The 18,204-nt window shown below is 42.0% G+C and overlaps 5 protein-coding genes across 5 annotated transcripts; 2 read left to right on the top strand and 3 right to left on the bottom strand.

The window, feature by feature from the left end:
- Positions 1–7,914: 7,914 nt before the first annotated feature.
- On the bottom strand, positions 7,915–8,392 carry LOC117086862 (histone H2B type 1-M). Its single transcript, XM_033216473.1, has one exon. The coding sequence runs from the start codon at positions 8,377–8,379 to the stop codon at positions 7,999–8,001; it is 381 nt and encodes a 126-aa protein (XP_033072364.1). The 5' UTR covers positions 8,380–8,392; the 3' UTR covers positions 7,915–7,998.
- Positions 8,393–8,597: 205 nt separating this feature from the next.
- On the top strand, positions 8,598–9,071 carry LOC117086856 (histone H2A type 1-J). Its single transcript, XM_033216465.1, has one exon. It carries the CDS (start codon positions 8,678–8,680, stop codon positions 9,062–9,064), a length of 387 nt encoding a protein of 128 aa, XP_033072356.1. The 5' UTR covers positions 8,598–8,677; the 3' UTR covers positions 9,065–9,071.
- A 2,863-nt stretch (positions 9,072–11,934) lies between these two features.
- On the bottom strand, positions 11,935–13,430 carry LOC117086853 (histone H3.1). Its single transcript, XM_033216462.1, has one exon. The coding sequence runs from the start codon at positions 13,297–13,299 to the stop codon at positions 12,889–12,891; it is 411 nt and encodes a 136-aa protein (XP_033072353.1). The 5' UTR covers positions 13,300–13,430; the 3' UTR covers positions 11,935–12,888.
- A 1,204-nt stretch (positions 13,431–14,634) lies between these two features.
- On the bottom strand, positions 14,635–15,262 carry LOC117086855 (histone H2A type 1). The gene has a single exon (XM_033216464.1). The coding sequence runs from the start codon at positions 15,180–15,182 to the stop codon at positions 14,790–14,792; it is 393 nt and encodes a 130-aa protein (XP_033072355.1). The 5' UTR covers positions 15,183–15,262; the 3' UTR covers positions 14,635–14,789.
- A 134-nt stretch (positions 15,263–15,396) lies between these two features.
- LOC117086861 (histone H2B type 1-F/J/L) lies at positions 15,397–16,496 on the top strand. Its single transcript, XM_033216472.1, has one exon. It carries the CDS (start codon positions 15,483–15,485, stop codon positions 15,861–15,863), a length of 381 nt encoding a protein of 126 aa, XP_033072363.1. The 5' UTR covers positions 15,397–15,482; the 3' UTR covers positions 15,864–16,496.
- Positions 16,497–18,204: the final 1,708 nt, after the last annotated feature.

Genomic DNA, 18,204 nt, shown 5'->3' with positions numbered 1-18,204 from the left:
TGGGGGAGGGGAATCGAAAGGGCCAAACCGAAATAGGGAAAAAAGGCGAGCTTCTTGTTTCCGTGTTCTGAATTTTGTAATGTGCAAAGTATTTTGTTACCACGTTATAAGGCTTTAAAAAATTGCTTTTGAACGCAGAAGATGTACATCAACGCTGTGGGCAATACAAAAAAGTGACCGGGCTCGGTGGCTCACGTCTGTGATCCCACCATTTTAGGATGCCAAGGTGGAAATGTACCTGGACGTCAGGAGTTTGAGATCAGCGTGAGCAAAATAGTGATACCCCCATCTCTTCCAAGAAAACAATTAAATTAAATTAAAACATTAGCCCAGGGTGGTAGCGCTTACATTTTAAGAGACCCTCTTTTTTTACATATACATATTAAAAAAAAAAAAACACTACAGTAACAACAGCCTGTTATCCCCATTTTCCCATCACACAAAGAGCTCTACTGCTAGCTAATAAGATATTTTGATGAGCAGATAAATGCACATTTTTTTCCTACAATATGTATGCAGTATATGGCATTTTACAACTTCGCGCTGTTATTTTAATCAATTTCCCTTATCTAAAGAGTTTACAAAGAGTAATTTTAATGTCTGCTTATTATTTCTCCTCCTGAATTCTCCATACTAAAGTGTTAACCAATTCCCTAGGAATTTATTAATCAACAAGATTTTTAAAATAATTCATCTTCTTCCTGCTGATTAAGTACCACCTTTAACATTGTACATACTCAGAACTATTACCAAAATTCTATTCTGTCTATAATTTAATCAAGATGGTTTGCAAAAGGGAATCTTTGTTCACAGTTAAAAGTTTAGAAAATTCACATTACGGGCCGGGCGCAGTGGCTCACGCCTGTAATCCCAGCACTTTGGGAGGCCGAGGCGGGCGGATCACAAGGTCAGGAGATCGAGACCACAGTGAAACCCCGTCTCTACTAAAAATACAAAAAATTAGCCGGGCGCGGTGGCGGGCGCCTGTAGTCCCAGCTACTCAGGAGGCTGAGGCAGGAGAATGGCGTGAACCCGGGAGGCGGAGCTTGCAGTGAGCCGAGATCGCGCCACTGCCCTCCAGCCAGGAGGACAGAGCGAGACTCCGTCTCAAAAAAAAAAAAAAAAAAGAAAATTCACATTAGGAAAAATTTTAAAAGCAGTAATTTATATCTGCTTAATATTCCATCATAGGAATTTTCTAGGTCCACTTTAACAATATTTCTAGTATTTAGCAAAATGTGCTTTCTAATTTTCTTTTTCCTATTTTAAAGGAGAACTGTACAAAATTTACTTCCTGAGGAAAATGTAGAATTGAAGTGCTTTGTCACAAAAGATGCGGATTTTAAGGTATTTTGATGACTGTTACTACATTTTCCTCAAAAGTTTTATTCCATTCACTTTTGTCAGCAGTAACTGTTCTTGTGTATGTTTACCATCACTGAGTGTTATAGTTTTTAAATTCTATGTTACATTCAGAATTTACTTTTGGTTTTGTTGATTGAGTCTTGAGTTAATGAACTAGTTACCCAGCAAGATTTATTGATTTCTTTATAAGTAATAAATTATCATCTTTAATATACGCTTGTTTAGGCTGGGCGTGGAGGCTCATGCCTGTAATCCCAGCACTTAGAGAGGCCAAGGCAGGCAGATCACTTAAGGTCAGGACTTCGAGACCAACCTGGCCAACATGGTGAAACCTTGTCTTTACTAAAAATATAAAAATTAACTGGGCATGGTGTCACATGTCTGTAATATCAGCTACTCAGGAGGCTGAGGCAGGAGAATCTCTTGAACCTGGGAGGCAGCAGTTACAGTAAGCTGACATCACACCACAGCATTCCAGGCTGGACAACCAAGTGAGATTCCATCTCAAAAAAAAAAAAAAAAAAAAGAAGGAAAAGAAAAGAAAAAAAAAGAGAAACCTATAAACTTTATTTTTTCCTGTAAAAACTGGCCACAAAGAAATTATTTAACTTACCTTGTTTGACTGTAAGTCGTAAGACCACCATTCCATGTACAAAAGAAATACTGCACAGACAGCCCAAGAATCTAGACAGGTCTGGCTGGGTTTCCCCACTCAGTCTCTTAGCATTAGGTCATACTCTTTATGTCCAATCATATTTCTACATAGTTGTCCATACTTTGTTGAACCTAAGCATAAAAATGGACAATTTCCCCTGTATCTTTAGGTCTTCATTCTGAAGGCTCCTGTGTACATGTTAAATAAATGTGTATGCCTTTCTTCTATTAATCTGCCTCTTGACAGGATTTTCAGTGAAGTTTCAGAGTACAAAGGGAAAGCTTTGCCTGGGCCCCAACAAGTTCAATCATACAGTCAAGGATTCAATCAATCCTGCCTACATAATGAAACCCTCATAAAAGCTCAGGGCAGGGCGCGGTGGCTCAAGCCTGTAATCCCAGCACTTTGGGAGGCCGAGACGGGCGGATCACGAGGTCAGGAGATCGAGACCATCCTGGCTAACACCGCGAAACCCCGTCTCTACTAAAAATACAAAAACTAGCCGGGCGAGGTGGCGGGCGCCTGTAGTCCCAGCTACTCGAGAGGCTGAGGCAGGAGAATGGTGTAAACGCGGGAGGCGAAGCTTGCAGTGAGCTGAGATCCGGCCACTGCACTCCAGTCCGGGCGACAGAGCGAGACTCCGCCTCAAAAAAAAAAAAAAAAAAAGCTCTGAATACCAAGGTCAGTGAGTTTATTGGTTTGTGAACACATAGATATCCTAGGGAGGTAACTGCTGGTTCCACATAGAGATGGCACAGAAGCTTTGCTTTCAGGACCCTTCCAAGACTTGCCCTATGTGTCTCTTCATCTGACTGGTCCTGATTTGTATTCTTTATGATAAAACTATAATCATAAGGATAGCACTTTTTATATTCTATGAGTCATTCTAGCAAATTATTCAACATGAAGGGGTAGTGGGAATCCCTGGATTTATTTGAAGCCAGTTGCTCAGAAGAGCAAGTGGCTTGGGAACCCCACTTGCAGCTAGTGTCTGAAGTTGGGACAGTCTTGTTGGGAAATGTGCCCTTTAACTGATGAGGTCCAGCTAACTTCGAATAATTAGTGCCTGAATTGAACTGCAGTACATCAGTTGGTGTCCAAATAATTAGAAAGCAATTCTTGTACGTAGTTAAAAATTTAAAAATTCAAATTAGGCAAACTGAAAAATGTCTATAAATCACAGTCCAAAGATTATCCTATTAACTTTATGATATCTGTCTACTGAAATAGTCATCTTTTCATATATTTAATATTTTTTACATGCATGGATACACTGTGAAATTCTTTTAACTCTAAAGAAACTGTAATCCTGACACAATTTAAAATGTAATTTCTTTGTTTTTCAGTGTTTTCATGTAGATATTTACTTTGGAGAATAGTGAGGAACTCAGCCTCTGCAATGGAACAAACCTAGACTTAAATTGTGACATCGTTGCAGACACTTTTGCTGTTTATGTCTTAATTTCCTCATCTTTATGATGAGAGTAAAGGCAATAAGAGTTACTTCACAGGAAGCTGTAGGAAATAATGGAGATAATTGAGCAAAATGGCTAGACTAGCTTAGTAATATCTCACTAGTCATACATATATAATTTATATTTATTATTTATTGATTAATATTTTACTGATATTCAATTACTTAACTTTTTGTGTAGATTTAAATTCACATTTATGCTATTTGCACTAGTCCAAATAAAGTACTTAACAATTTTTATGTCATTTACATTTCTAATATATTTGAATAAATGCTTAGAGTTTTATGTTTTGATATAACTTCTAAAGCAGCTATTAGAAGATATTAATAGCTAAAATAAAAATATAATCAAATGAAGACTTTTTTTTTTGAGACAGAGTCTCACTCTTTTGCCCAGGCTGGAGTGCAATGGCTCGATCTCAGCTCACTGCAACCTCTGCCTCCCTGGTGCAAGCGATTCTCCTGCCTCAACCTCCTAAGTAGCTGGGATTACAGGTACATAACACCAGGCCCAGCTAATTTTTTTTGTATTTTTAGTAGAGACAGGGTTTCACTATGTTGGTCAGGCTGGTCTCAAACTCCTGACCTCGTGATCCACCCACCTCAGCTTCCCAAAGTGCTGGGATTACAGGCGTGAGCCACCGTGCCTGGCTGAAGGCTCTTTTTGAGGCCTGTTCTTCATTTCCCACTTTGAACATCATCACAATAACAATAAAGAGAATATGTTTATACATACAGTTAAAATCAAGACATATAGTACACAGATTTAAGATATGAAAGAAAAACATTGGAAAACCAAGAAGGTAACTAAGAGAGTAGAAAGTTTGTCAAAGTATGTCATTAATTTTGTCAGGAAGGCCTGGTTTTCCTGGAAGCCTCATGTGGGAGGAAAAAATTATTTTCCCTCTACACTTCTGAGTTCTTAGCTAGAGCTCTTGTGACAAAAGACAGATTAAGAAGAGAAAAACAAACAAGTTTATTAACATGTGTACAGCACATGTCACAAGAGGGAGTACCCAGAAATGAGTAATTAAAAAATGTGACTTAAAACTCCAATTTATATACAGCATCTTTAATAAGATCAATAAGTTTTTAGATAAATTAAAAGACAAAGGAAAAGGATTTTGAGTCTGTAGGAGTAACAAATTGTGGGAAGGCAAATATATAGTAAACTAATGGTAGATAACGGCTGGTTAATAAAGTTGTTATGCAGATTGCTCTGGTGCCCTCTCTAGGCTGATGAGTGGTCTCTGGTGATTATTTTTTGTCCTCTCTGGTAGAGAGGGGAGGAGGGACACTTCTGCACATTTATGTCCTGCTTTTAGGCAAATAGGGAGAAGGCAGAGAGTTTTCTTGTATCTGCTTCTTCTCAGTGGCCCTCAACTGAAATAATCTTTATGTCAATGTGGCATATTTTGGGGTGGTGTGTCATGCCACCCTTCACTCAGAAAAAGCTAATCTCTACCGAAAAAGAGAATCCAGGCCAGGCGCGGTGGCTCACGCCTGTAAATCCCAGTACTTTGGGAGGCCGAGGCGGGCAGACCACGAGGTCGGGAGATTGAGACCATCCTGGCTAACATGATGAAACCTCGTCTCTGCTAGAAATGCAAAAAAATTAGCGGGGCGTGGTGGTGGGAGCCTGTAGTCCCAGCTACTCGTGAGGCTGAGGCAGAATGGCGTGAACCTGGGAGGCGGAGCTTGCAGTGAGCCGAGATCACGCCACTGCACTCCAGCGTGGGCGACAGAGCGAGACTCGTCTCAAAAAAAAAAAAAAAAAATGGGGCAGGGCACAGTGGCTCACACCTGTAATCGCAACATTTTGGAAGGCCAAGGAAAGAGGATCACTTGAGCACAGAAGTTTGAAAACAGCTTCGGCAACATGGTGAAACACTGTCTCCACCAAAAAAGATACAAACACTAGCTGGGCGTGGTGGCCTGTGCCTGTAGTCCCAGCAACCCAGGAGGCTGAGTTGGGAGGATTGATTGGGCTTGGGGAAGCCAAGATGCAGTGAGCGGTGATTGTGCCACTGCACTCCAGCCTGGGCAACAGAGTGAGACTTTGTCTCAAAAATAATAATAATAATAAACAATTTTGCCAAGATTTCTGGAAAGTATTTTCCTACTTTTTTTTTTCTTTTCTTTTAGATGTAGTCTTGCTCTGTCCCCAGGCTGGAGTGCAGTGGTGTGATATCAGCTCACTGCAGCCTCTGCCTCCTGGATTCAAGCAATTCTCCTGCCTCACCCTCCCAAGAAACTGGGATTACAGGAGCATGCCACCACACTCTACTAATTGTTGTATTTTTGTAGAGATGAGGTTTCACCATATTAGCCCGGCTGAACTCAAACTTCTGACCTCAAGTAATCCGCCTGCCTCCGCCTTCCAAATTTCTGGGATTTACAGGCATGAGCCACCACACTCGGCCTAATTTTTTAAAAAAATCTTTTGAGCTTTCTTTCTAGCATGATACTCATGTATCAAGAATAGATGCTTCGTCTAATGAGATTGTATTGTTGGGGCTCAGAAACCGATTCCGCAAAATATGGAGTTTTGACATACTGAACTGAAGAAGAATCCTGAAGGTCTTTCTGAACTTCCTCCTATTCCTGTCTCATTTCTCTATCTGAAATCACAAAATGAAGTTGTTCTCTGAAATTCCTTTATCTCTCTAAAGTATAGACCTGCTAAAGAAGAAAGCAATTACCTCTGGTCCCTTCTCTGAGTCTTCCTTAACTGAAAACTCATATTGCAAGAAGACTGAAGTCTGTCAACATACTGAGACAAACCTTTGTCACAAACCGTTGTCTGGTCTGTGGGCCAAACAGACTTTGTCCTAGGCTGTTATATGTTATTCAAGTCTATTGAATTCCCCTAAAAATCACTTAATACCCTCTAAAATAATCCACACTTATCCATCTCCCTTTTCCCTAAGAAAAAGGGTGTGTAATCATCTCTATTCTATTGCTTGGGGCATGGATGGGGGGGAGGGAGAGGCAGTAATCACTGATTCTCCCCCATGCACATTAATAAATTTGTATGCTTTTTCTCCTATTAATCTACCTTTTGTGAGTTGATTTTTCACCAAACCTTCAGAGGACAAAGGAGAAGTTTTCCTTTGGATTCTACAGTTTCAATAGACAACCAAAAGTAAAAGTTGGGAATTATGTAAATATGCTTCACTCTTTGAACGTATTATTCTTACTTATTCCATTAACGTTTATATGTCTTTTCTAACATTATGATAATTTATTGAATGGAACCCTAAATTGGAAATTCCTAGCATAAATCACACACATGTTAAAAAATATTTTTCAAGTTGGGTTTCTTTAAAGAAGTGTGAGGATTCAAAGGCTCTGGAAAAGCAATCTCAGTGCAGATGCCTTTTTAATCCTTCCAGGTATGAGTTTTCTCACAATTTTAAAAATTGATTTAAGCATAACTAGAATATTTCTGGCAATTTAATTATAACACATCTACAAAACACTCACTAGGTATTCACAGTAATATTAAGAGCAATTATTTTTTCCAGTTCATTTCTTTGATTTACCTGATTTTTAAATTTTATTTATTATTTATTTATTTATTTATTTACTTATTTATTTATTTATCTGTTGCTCAGGCTACAGTGCAGTGGCACAATCACGGCTCGGCTCACTGCAACCCGTCTGCGGGTTCAAGCGATTCTCCTGCCTCAGCCTCCCGAGAAGCTGGTATTACAGGCACGTGCCACCATGCCCGGCTAATTTTTGTATTTTTGGTACAGACGGGGTTTCTCCATGTTGCCCAGGCTGGTCTCAAACTCCTGATCTCAAGTGGTCCGCCCGCCTCGGACTCCCAAAGTGCTGGGATTACAGGCGTAAGTCACCGCGCCTGGCCTAACCCTCCACATATTGATTTATGACTTTACCTATAACTTCTACTTCCCTAAAATGTATAAAACAGTTGCATTCTGACTGCCTCAGAACCACTTTCTCATGGTCTTGGGGGTTGTGTCTTCCCTAAGCCACGGTCACTCATACTTGCTAATAATCCTCTTTAAAATATTTTGGGCCAGGCGCAGGGGCTCAAACCTGTGATCCCAACACTTTGGGAGGAAGCAAATGTATCACCTAAGGTCAGGAGTTCGAGACCTGTCTGACCAACATGGCGAAACTCCCTATCTACTAAAAATACAAAAATTAGCAGGGCATGGTGCCACACGCCTGTGGTCCCAGCAACTCGGGAGGCTGAGGCAGAAGAATCGCTTGAACCCGGAAGGTGGAGATTTCAGTGAACCCAAATCGTGCCATTGCACTCCAGGCTGGGCAACAGAGTGAGACTCCACCTCAAAAACAAAAAACACAAAACACATGTATGTGTACATTTATATGTACGAAGCGAGTCCCAAAGGGTACCTAAGGGGAGACAAGCTAACAGTGAACTGGCTCTTTCTTGAGAAACGTGGACGGCTCTGAAAAGAGCCTTTGGAGTGTGGGTCAGAGCGGACCTGTAACTGCAGCGAGGGGCTCACTTGGAGCTGGTATACTTGGTGACGGCCTTGGTGCCCTCGGACACGGCATGCTTTGCCAACTCCCCGGGCAGCAGTAAGCGCACGGCCGTCTGAATCTCCCTCGAAGTGATGGTCGAGCGCTTGTTATAATGCGCCAGGCGTGACGCTTCTCCGGCGATACGCTCGAAGATGTCGTTGACGAAGGAGTTCATAATCCCCATAGCCTTGGAGGAAATGCCGGTGTCGGGGTGGACTTGCTTCAGCACTTTGTACACGTACACGGAGTAGCTTTCCTTGCGGCTGCGTTTTCGCTTCTTTCCATCCTTCTTCTGAGCCTTGTTAATAGCCTTCTTGGAGCCCTTTTTAGGGGCTGGAGCAGATTTTAGTGGTTCAGGCATGGTGAAAAACAGAAGACAACAATCCTAGGGTTGTTTCGTCCTCTTTATTTAAACGCTATTATGCAAATTAGGAGTAGAATAGGTCACTGCTTATTGGTGATTATCCGTGGATGACGTCAGATGCCAGTTTTGCCCAATCAAAATAGGTATCCTGCATAATTGAGTCCTATTGGTCTAAATAAAAATAAAACGTCAGCCAATCGAACAGCTTCCTTTTCGCGCCCAGTAGAGGCTATAAAAACTGCGTTTTTCTACTTTCGTCTGTCCTTTCTAACTGTATAGATATAGGCCTTTTGCCATGTCTGGGCGTGGTAAGCAGGGAGGCAAAGCTCGCGCCAAGGCCAAGACCCGCTCTTCTCGGGCCGGGCTTCAGTTTCCCGTGGGCCGAGTGCACCGCCTACTCCGCAAAGGCAACTATGCCGAGCGTGTCGGGGCTGGGGCGCCGGTGTACCTGGCGGCGGTGCTGGAGTACCTGACCGCCGAGATCCTGGAGCTGGCTGGCAACGCGGCCCGCGACAACAAGAAGACTCGCATCATCCCGCGTCACCTCCAGCTGGCTATCCGCAACGACGAGGAGCTCAACAAACTGCTGGGCAAAGTCACCATCGCACAGGGTGGTGTTCTGCCCAACATTCAGGCCGTGCTGCTGCCAAAGAAAACTGAGAGCCACCACAAGACTAAGTAAAGACCGAGTTGAAAAGCGCATAGAAACAAAGGCTCTTTTCAGAGCCACTTTAATAATCATAAAAAGATGACACGAGTCCGTTTTCAGCTGCTTCACCACTAGACAACACACTCATGGCGTTTCGGTTTTAATTTTTAACCTCTGTGTACGTTGTCAGAATTAAAAATTTTTTTTTTAACTCCTTAATGTAGATAATAACAAGGTACCTTTGCTAACATCTATTTTCAGGGGTTTTGCCTTGGTGGCCAGGTTGGTCTCGGACTCATGACCTCAGGTAATCCACTCGCCTAGGCCTCCCAAAGTGCTGGGATTAACAGGCGTGAGCCACTGCCAGGCCAGTTTGTAGTATCTTAAAGGCATTTTACTGGGACACAACTTCGACAAAAATCAGCATCTTAACTGGGAGTTACATATTAGATACTGGTGGGATTTTATTTATGATTCTGGGAAACTGGGCTGTAAGGAATGTAGTATAGTATTCAGTTTTTAATATGCTTACTAGGAAAAGTATATGGATTGCTACTAGACATATTTCTCTACAGTTTCATAGTCTCTAGATTGAAAATAGGGTAGAGTCCTCAGCCCTATTTCCTGGTCTCTAGGAAAGGAGCTACTCAATGGGTATATTTAAACAAAAACATGCAGTTTTATGTTTACCAATGTATACATTTGTTATGTTTTATTTTGTTTTCTATTTTTAATTTTTGCACTTACAAGTGTTTGGAATAAAAAAGAAAACTGGCCTTAGAAGCCTTCCGATTAAGGGTCTTTCAAACATACACATATTCTGTAATGACCCAATAATTACATGTACATATGTTAGGGTACTGCTGAAATAACACGTTAAAAAATAATAGTTAACTTCATTGTATGTGCTCTGATATTTTTCTGTTTAATTCTGTATGTAATTAACCTTTTTGTACCTGAGTGTTATGTTACAAATGTATCCTGTAAACACTGTTACAATTAGTGAGTTAAATACTTAGTAACTGCGGGATGGTCAAGCATAGTAGTCGAAGGTGGTGATGACTGATAGTAAGGATGGTTCTGAATACTTATTGATTCCAAGAGCACTAATAGGTGAATACCTACATTCGGGAAAAATATCTCTTCTGAGAAAAGCCAAAGGCTATTTTGAGAATAGTGAGGTCAGTTCCCCGAGTTATCTGTTTTTTTCTTTTTTTCTTTTTTTAAGACAGGGTCTCGCTTTGTCACCCAGGCTGGAGGACAGTGATACGATCTCGGTTCATTGCAACCTTCGACTTCTGGGCACAAGCGATTCTCCCACCGCAGCCTCCGGAGTATCTGGAACTACAGGCGCACACCACCACGCCCGCCTAATTTTTTTATTTTTTGGAGAGATGGGGTTTCGCCACATTGCTCAGGCTGATTTCCAACTCCTGGACTCAAGCGATCCACCCGTCTCGGCCTCCCAAAGTGCTTGGATTACAGGCATGAGCCACCACTCCCGGCCTGTTGTCCATATTTCTGTATGGGCATGTCAAGGTCCTTTTATTTGGGGCCTTGAAAAGGATTGTTATGCCACTTATGAGTTTTGCCATCTCAGGAAATTCAGACACAAGAATTATGTCCTTTTTTAAATTTATTTTTTGTTTGTTTGTTTTGCGTTTTTGAGATGCAGTCTCCCTATGTCGCCCAGGCTGGACGGCAGTGGCGCAATCTCGGCTCACAGCAACCTCCACCTCCCGGGTTCAAGCGATTCTCTTGCCTCAGCCTCCTGAATAGCTGGGACTACAGGCACATGCCACCACACCTGGCTAAATTTTTTGTGTTTTTAGTAAAGACGGGGTTTTACCATGTTGGTCAGGCTGGTCATGACCTCCTGACAAACGAGCTTAGTTGGATGGTTCAGACTATTGTAATTCAGTGCATGGAGTGTTTTGAAAAGACATAGAGTATTCATTTCCACATAACTAGAACTACTCACTGTCCCCTGAATAAATAATTCCTCATGTAATCATAACTGGAAATTTAACTGGGAGTATAATGGCTGCATATCTCCAGGAGAGGATGCCCTACCCAGTCGGCAAGAGTATTGATTAGTGAGCCCTTCCTGACTTATTACTAGCTGTTAGTTTCCCAGAACAGAAAGAAGGAATGCACTACTTACACACTCAACAATACCCATCGGTTTAGCAGTTGGCCCCACTAAGTGTCTGAGAGGCATTGCTTCCCTCCAAAATAGTGTATCTTCCTTTCCAGAAGAAAGCTAATTTCCGAGAGGGAAACACTCTATTTTGTTTTGCTTAGGGTGTTGATTCCAATTAAAAATATTAAAGCATTATTTTAATTTGTAAAATATTAATCATAAATTACTTATCGTTCTAAATTCCATATATGTGGAAATAATGGTATCATGAACCCACACACAAGAAGATGTGGATGAGCAGATTGTGAATGTTGCAGTAGTGATCTGGATATCGAATTTCCAAAAAAGTGTATTAAGAATGTAGCCAATTCTAATAACTGAAGATACATAAATAGCCAACTGAAACAAGATAGGGAGTTAAAACTGCTTTTTAAAACTCAGTGTAAAAATACTATGATCTTTCCACTTACATCCTTCACAAGCTAAGCTGAGGAGAGACAGAGATAACACACATACACAAGCCAACTTGCCAGGGAAAGTCTTGAATACTTGTAAGAACGCTAGAGAGCTCACAGAAGAAAAGTTATAGAAATGTAGCATTCTAAATACAAGAATAGATGAGGTAAGGGTTTTCATGGCCCACAAGAAGCTGATTTCAGCACATCTAGCAAGCTGATGTATTTCTTTCATTTGAGATTTTCCATGTGGTTATCTTTCCTTACTATTATATAGCCATGCATTCATTCTTTTATCCAACAAATACTGATCAAAAGCTCCTATATTACTGGAGATATGCGAGTAAACAAAAGTTCCTCCTCTCATGAGCCCGTATTTTAGAACACACAGGCAATAGATCAGCAAACTATTGTACAGCATATAGTGACAAATTCTAGGGTGAAAAAATTAGGTGGGGATTATACAGATTTTATTTAGTATCAATGAGAAGCCTCAATGAGAAGGTAACATTTAAGTAAGACTCAAGTATTTTATCCTGTGCTCAAAAAAATTATCACAGGATTCTCTACAAGGCAGTCTTAATTTTGGATACTCCGGACAGTTCAGTTTTAGCCACTGTCAGAAGTCAGATAAAACACTCTCTCACACATATATTTTTACATGGGGCTTCAAAGGGAATTTTCTCTGGCGGGCTTTCTCCAGAAGACTTTTAATCCCCAAACCACCTGTCATTAACTACATACTTAAGTGGTTTAAACAGGCCCAAAATGCGACTTGAAAATTTCAAAAACAACACTGCTTAGGAAACGGGGGGCGGGGGAGGGGAATGTTTTCACTTTAGCCAGCATGAGCTACATTACCCTGAATTTTTCCAACTTCAATTCAACCTTAGTTTTATTCTTGGCGTGTTGCCAAGAAATATACACACACTACAGCATAGGCTGGCAGAAAATTAGAACCACCATCCGGCCAAAAGCGGGCTGCGGAGTGGGCGGGTAACACATGAGGGAACTTTTGGCTACACCCAATGATTGCGGAAAGCTCCCGGATTATTAAATGTTAAGATTTACAAAATTAGCATTTTAACAGGGATAGGCTGAGCCTTACAAAACAGATTGTATAACGTCTGGAAACGGACTCTATCTGCTATAGGCAAAACAAGTACTAGGAAGAATTTCTCAGATAAACAGATCTTTTCAGCGAGCACGTGGGTGGCTCTGAAAAGAGCCTTTGGGTATGTAATCTGAGTCCTTGAGACTCAAGCCCTCTCGCCGCGGATGCGACGTGCGAGCTGGATATCCTTGGGCATGATAGTCACCCTCTTGGCGTGGATGGCGCATAGGTTGGTGTCCTCAAAGAGCCCCACCAGGTAGGCCTCGCAAGCCTCTTGCAGCGCCATCACCGCCGAGCTCTGAAAGCGCAGGTCAGTCTTAAAGTCCTGCGCGATCTCTCGCACCAGACGCTGAAAAGGCAACTTTCTGATCAGCAGCTCGGTGGACTTCTGGTAGCGGCGGATCTCGCGGAGAGCCACTGTACCAGGCCGGTAGCGATGGGGCTTCTTGACGCCGCCGGTGGCCGGAGCGCTCTTCCGAGCCGCCTTCGTAGCCAGTTGCTTGCGCGGAGCCTTGCCGCCGGTGGACTTGCGAGCAGTCTGCTTCGTACGCGCCATTCCTTCAGAACTAGATTCACTGAAGGACAAAGAGAAAGCTAGCCGCTTATTTATAGTGAGAGTCTGAAGCTGATTGGACAAAAAGTATGCTGAAGGCCTACCCAACAGTAACCGGATTGGCCAAGGACTCAAATTTTTGTTGCCCACCAATCCCTCTGAGAGTCTTAGCAGTTCACGGCCTCCATATTTTATTTTCTATTTTCGCTTTATAGTTGTTCACTATACCAGCGATTTCCAGTGGAAATAAATGAGAGCAATATAAGTAATTTACATTTAGGAGCAACATTAGAACAAAGCAAGAAAAGATTAACTTTTAATATTTTGCTTAATCAAATATGGCCAACATATTTCAGTAATGTTATCAAAATTAAAATTGTTAGGTATTTAACGCTTTTTGGCACTGAGTTTTCCAAATGCAATGTGTATTTTATATAAAATTCATGCTATGAAATTTCCAATGATCACTCTACAATTGACTAGTGGCTACAATACTGGACAAGACAGCCATATATACACCTCTCCCCTCAATTGTCTATTTTTTGACCACTTAAATTTTTAAAACTTTTGTATTTTTTTAACCAAGAAAAGCGGATTCGCATGTGAGAAATTCAAGGCCTAAAAATGTCAAACAACCTTACGTGAGCTTTTCGCGTTCAGATTAAAGTAATTCCATTACAGCTTAACTTATTTTTCCAATACTCTAGAAACGTAATTCATTTTCTCTTAAGTATCTATTCCATTCGTACATCCAGATCTGATTTATTAAATCAGATAAAAAACATCAAGTCAGATATTTTAAAAGTGGGATTTACCATGCTGAAACAAATTAATAGTCTATACTAAGAAATCAATTTGTGTGGCTGGGGGTGAGAAAGCTCGGGAAATTTTAATTTCAATGAATTTTCAGAAAATGCTTCAAAGGCAACTACCTGGCACCATAATTAACTGTTCTAATTAATCTAATTAGAAATTATTCTCTCAATCATTAATGTCCAAGTACAATCTAATTATTCTGATTCGAGAGATCTTTCTCAGAAATAAAGAATCCAAGTCGTTGATCTAGATTTAGATTAAACGTCGAATGCTCAGTTTGTCATTTACTAAGAATGCATTTGGCCCCAAAGCAGTCGTGTTTGCTTCCAACAATCTAAAAATGGTGGAGTGACAGTAAAACCCTACAGTGAACCACACAGAATATACTTGGATAATACCAACTTAAGAAAAACCAAATCTTCTTGTGTTAAGCTTAAGATGAAGGCGGTTTAATACTTTTAACGTTATCCACGCTCTTTAAAAAGCTAATGAGATTGCCACTACCTAACCAAGTCACCGAAGACTGATGTACGTTAACCTTTGGAGTGGTTTAGAAGTAGGCAAAGACGAGAAATCATATTAAAAGTAGTGCTCAGTTCTTCCACAAAATTGTAGGTGGCTCTGAAAAGAGCCTTTGGTTCCGTTGGGATTGAGTTGCTGCAAACTAATCCAACCTTCTACTTGCCCTTCGCCTTGTGGTGGCTCTCAGTCTTCTTTGGCAGCAGCACGGCCTGGATGTTGGGCAGAACACCACCCTGTGCGATGGTGACTTTGCCCAGCAGTTTGTTGAGCTCCTCGTCGTTGCGGATAGCCAGCTGGAGGTGACGCGGGATGATGCGAGTCTTCTTGTTGTCGCGGGCCGCGTTGCCAGCCAGCTCCAGGATCTCGGCGGTCAGGTACTCCAGCACCGCCGCCAGGTACACCGGCGCCCCAGCCCCGACACGCTCGGCATAGTTGCCTTTGCGGAGTAGGCGGTGCACTCGGCCCACGGGAAACTGAAGCCCGGCCCGAGAAGAGCGGGTCTTGGCCTTGGCGCGAGCTTTGCCTCCCTGCTTACCACGCCCAGACATGGCAAAACGCCTGTATCTGTACAGTTAAAAAAGACAGACGAAAGTAGAAAAACGCAGTTTTTATAGCCTCTACTGGGCGCGAAAAGGAAGCTGTTCGATTGGCTGACGTTTTATTTTTATTTAGACCAATAGGACTCAATTATGCAGGATACCTATTTTGATTGGGCAAAACTGGCATCTGACGTCATCCACGGATAATCACCAATCAGCAGAGACCTTCCCCCTACCTCGTCCACATAAACTATTATATAAAAAGAGGAGACCAAGTTCTTGTTTTCGTCTTGCCAGTATTACTTCATTATGCCCGAGCCAGCCAAATCTGCTCCCGCCCCGAAGAAGGGCTCCAAGAAGGCGGTGACCAAAGCCCAGAAGAAGGATGGCAAGAAGCGCAAGCGCAGCCGCAAGGAGAGCTACTCCGTGTACGTGTACAAGGTGCTGAAGCAGGTCCACCCCGACACCGGCATCTCTTCTAAGGCCATGGGAATCATGAACTCCTTCGTGAACGACATCTTCGAGCGCATCGCGAGCGAGGCTTCTCGCCTTGCGCATTACAACAAGCGCTCTACTATCACCTCTAGGGAGATCCAGACTGCCGTGCGCCTGCTGCTTCCGGGGGAGCTAGCCAAGCACGCCGTGTCGGAGGGCACCAAGGCCGTCACCAAGTACACCAGCTCCAAGTAAATTCTCAAGCTCTTTGTCAAACCCAAAGGCTCTTTTCAGAGCCACTCACTATTATCTAAAGAAGAGCTGGTTCGCTCTTCCTAACGCTGGGGGCGAGGGGTCATAAATCATTTTGTTGGTCTATCTGCTAAATTAATCAAGCTCTTTGAAAGCCTTTTCAAGTGAAATATACATGAGGTCCGTGCATATAGCTGCCAACACCATAGAGGGTCCGACCTTGGCGCTTGAGGGCATAAACTAGGTCCTTAGCAGTGTCTTGCGTTTTGCTTGTTCCGTGTAAGTCAAGCGCACCCGGGATCACGTTAACCGGAAATGCCTTGAGCATCCACAGGTTTCTAAAAAGATGAGACCAGTGATGCGTTTGACACCGCCCGGCCAGGCGGTGCGTTTGGTGACGCCTGGATGTTGGCGCAGCAACTTGCGGTGGCGCCCCCTTTACCCAATCCCTTCCCACAGTTGAGCAAGCTGACATGATTTTAAGGCCCGACAAAAGACCCAAGGTAAAAGCCAAAAACAGCACTAGGGAAGCAAGGGTGGCCTTTTTAATCATTCAGACTAAATTGGAAACTACTGGGCTGGGTGCGGTAGGCTTATGCCTGTAGTCCAAGCACTGTGGGAGGTGGAGGCGGGCGGATCGCTTGAGCCCAGGAGTTTGCAACCAGCCTCGGCAACATAGCAAAACCCCGGCTCTGCAAAAAGTACAAAAATTAGCCAGAAGCCGTGGAGCGCCCCTGTTGTCCCAGCTACTTAGGAGGCTAATGTGGGAGGATGGCTTGAGCCTGGTAGGCGGAGGTTGCAGTGAGCTGAGATCCGCACCACTGTACTCTAGCCTGGGCGATAAAGCCAGGCCTTGTCTCAAAAAAATAAATAAATAAAAAGTGATCAGTGAAAGTTAACACTTTGCCTTCTCCTAATTGTCAATACCTGCTAGCAAAAAGTGCCAAAGTAGATTTTTAAAAGTTTTTCTTGCTGTCACCCAAACCCAACTGTTTTTCGTATACTATTTACCATCAAATTTACTAACATTTTTTAAGCATCTGCTATTCACCATGGGCCAGTCATAGTATTCTGCTATAGGTACGGGAAATCCTGAATAAGTCTCCCAGACCTTAATTCTCAATCATTGCTGGTGGCCCCACAAATTGGTAGTGCTTTCATAAAGGAAAATTTGGTAATACCTGTCAAAATTTTTAAAATGCACCTATCTTTACATCAGAAATTTCACCCCTAGGAATTTACTATTTTTGAAAATATGCAAAATAACATGTACAGGGGTTTTCAGCAGTACTGTTTGTAGTATAAGACTAGAAGCAATTTGACTGATTAGCAATAAATTACTGTACATCATTCTATCTAGTAAAAAATAAGAAGGCTCTTTTTCATAATTATTTATTGCTTATTATGTGCCAGATAATGTCCTAAAAAGCTCTCTACATACATTAAATCATTTAGCTTTCATAACAACTTTGTGATAAATTACTATTTTTATACCTGTTTTACAGATCGTAAAATGGGGGTTCAGAGAGCTTGACTAAATTGCCTAAAGTGTGAAATTGTACAATGGGAAAGTTGTCAGTCAAAATGAAATCATTAATGTTAAGAAAATCCTGACACACAGAACCAAGAAAGGCTGTAAAGAGAAGGTTCTCATGCTTGTATGCCTAATAACAGAAACTATCACAAAAGACGGTAACAGCCGCAACCATAAAGACAGGCCGTGAAAACCTTACACACAAAAAAATACTTCTACAAGACCATTTGCCCAACAACTGCCTTCCCAACTTTAAACTGACATCACCCTTGTTATTGTAACCCTCCTCGTTTTTTTCTTTAAAAACCTTTGTCTTCCTTTACCTCCCTGAATACACATATACTTTGTAGCATATGGATTCCCATTACAATGCTTTATTCCCAAATAAATATATTTTTCTTTAGAGAGCCTCTATGTTTGTTACTTAGGTTGGTAACAGGTAATAAGTAGTGAAAACATGATTCAAAACCAGAGTCTGGTTTCAAAATCCCTATTTATAACTGTAGCAGGACCAGCCGCAGACAAAACCTCTCAGACACTGAGTTGTAGAAGGAAGGGCTTTATTCAGCTGGGAGCATCGGGAAGCTACTGCCTTAAAATCTGAGCTCCCTGAGTGCATAATTTCTGTCCCTTTTAAGGGCTCATAACACTAAAGATTTCATATGAAAGGGTCGTGATTGATTGAGCAATCTAGGGGATACGTGACAAGGGTTTCATGCACTGATAGAGAGAAACAGAACAGGGCAAGGAGTTCCACAGTGTTCTTCTATACAATGTCTAGAATCTACTAATAACATCGGTTTGTAAGTT

Source organism: Trachypithecus francoisi, unplaced genomic scaffold (assembly GCF_009764315.1).
Source record: "Trachypithecus francoisi isolate TF-2019V2 unplaced genomic scaffold, Tfra_2.0 Lachesis_group10, whole genome shotgun sequence".
Classification (NCBI taxonomy): Eukaryota; Metazoa; Chordata; class Mammalia; order Primates; family Cercopithecidae; genus Trachypithecus; species Trachypithecus francoisi.
This window is presented reverse-complemented; position numbering and strand designations above follow the sequence as displayed.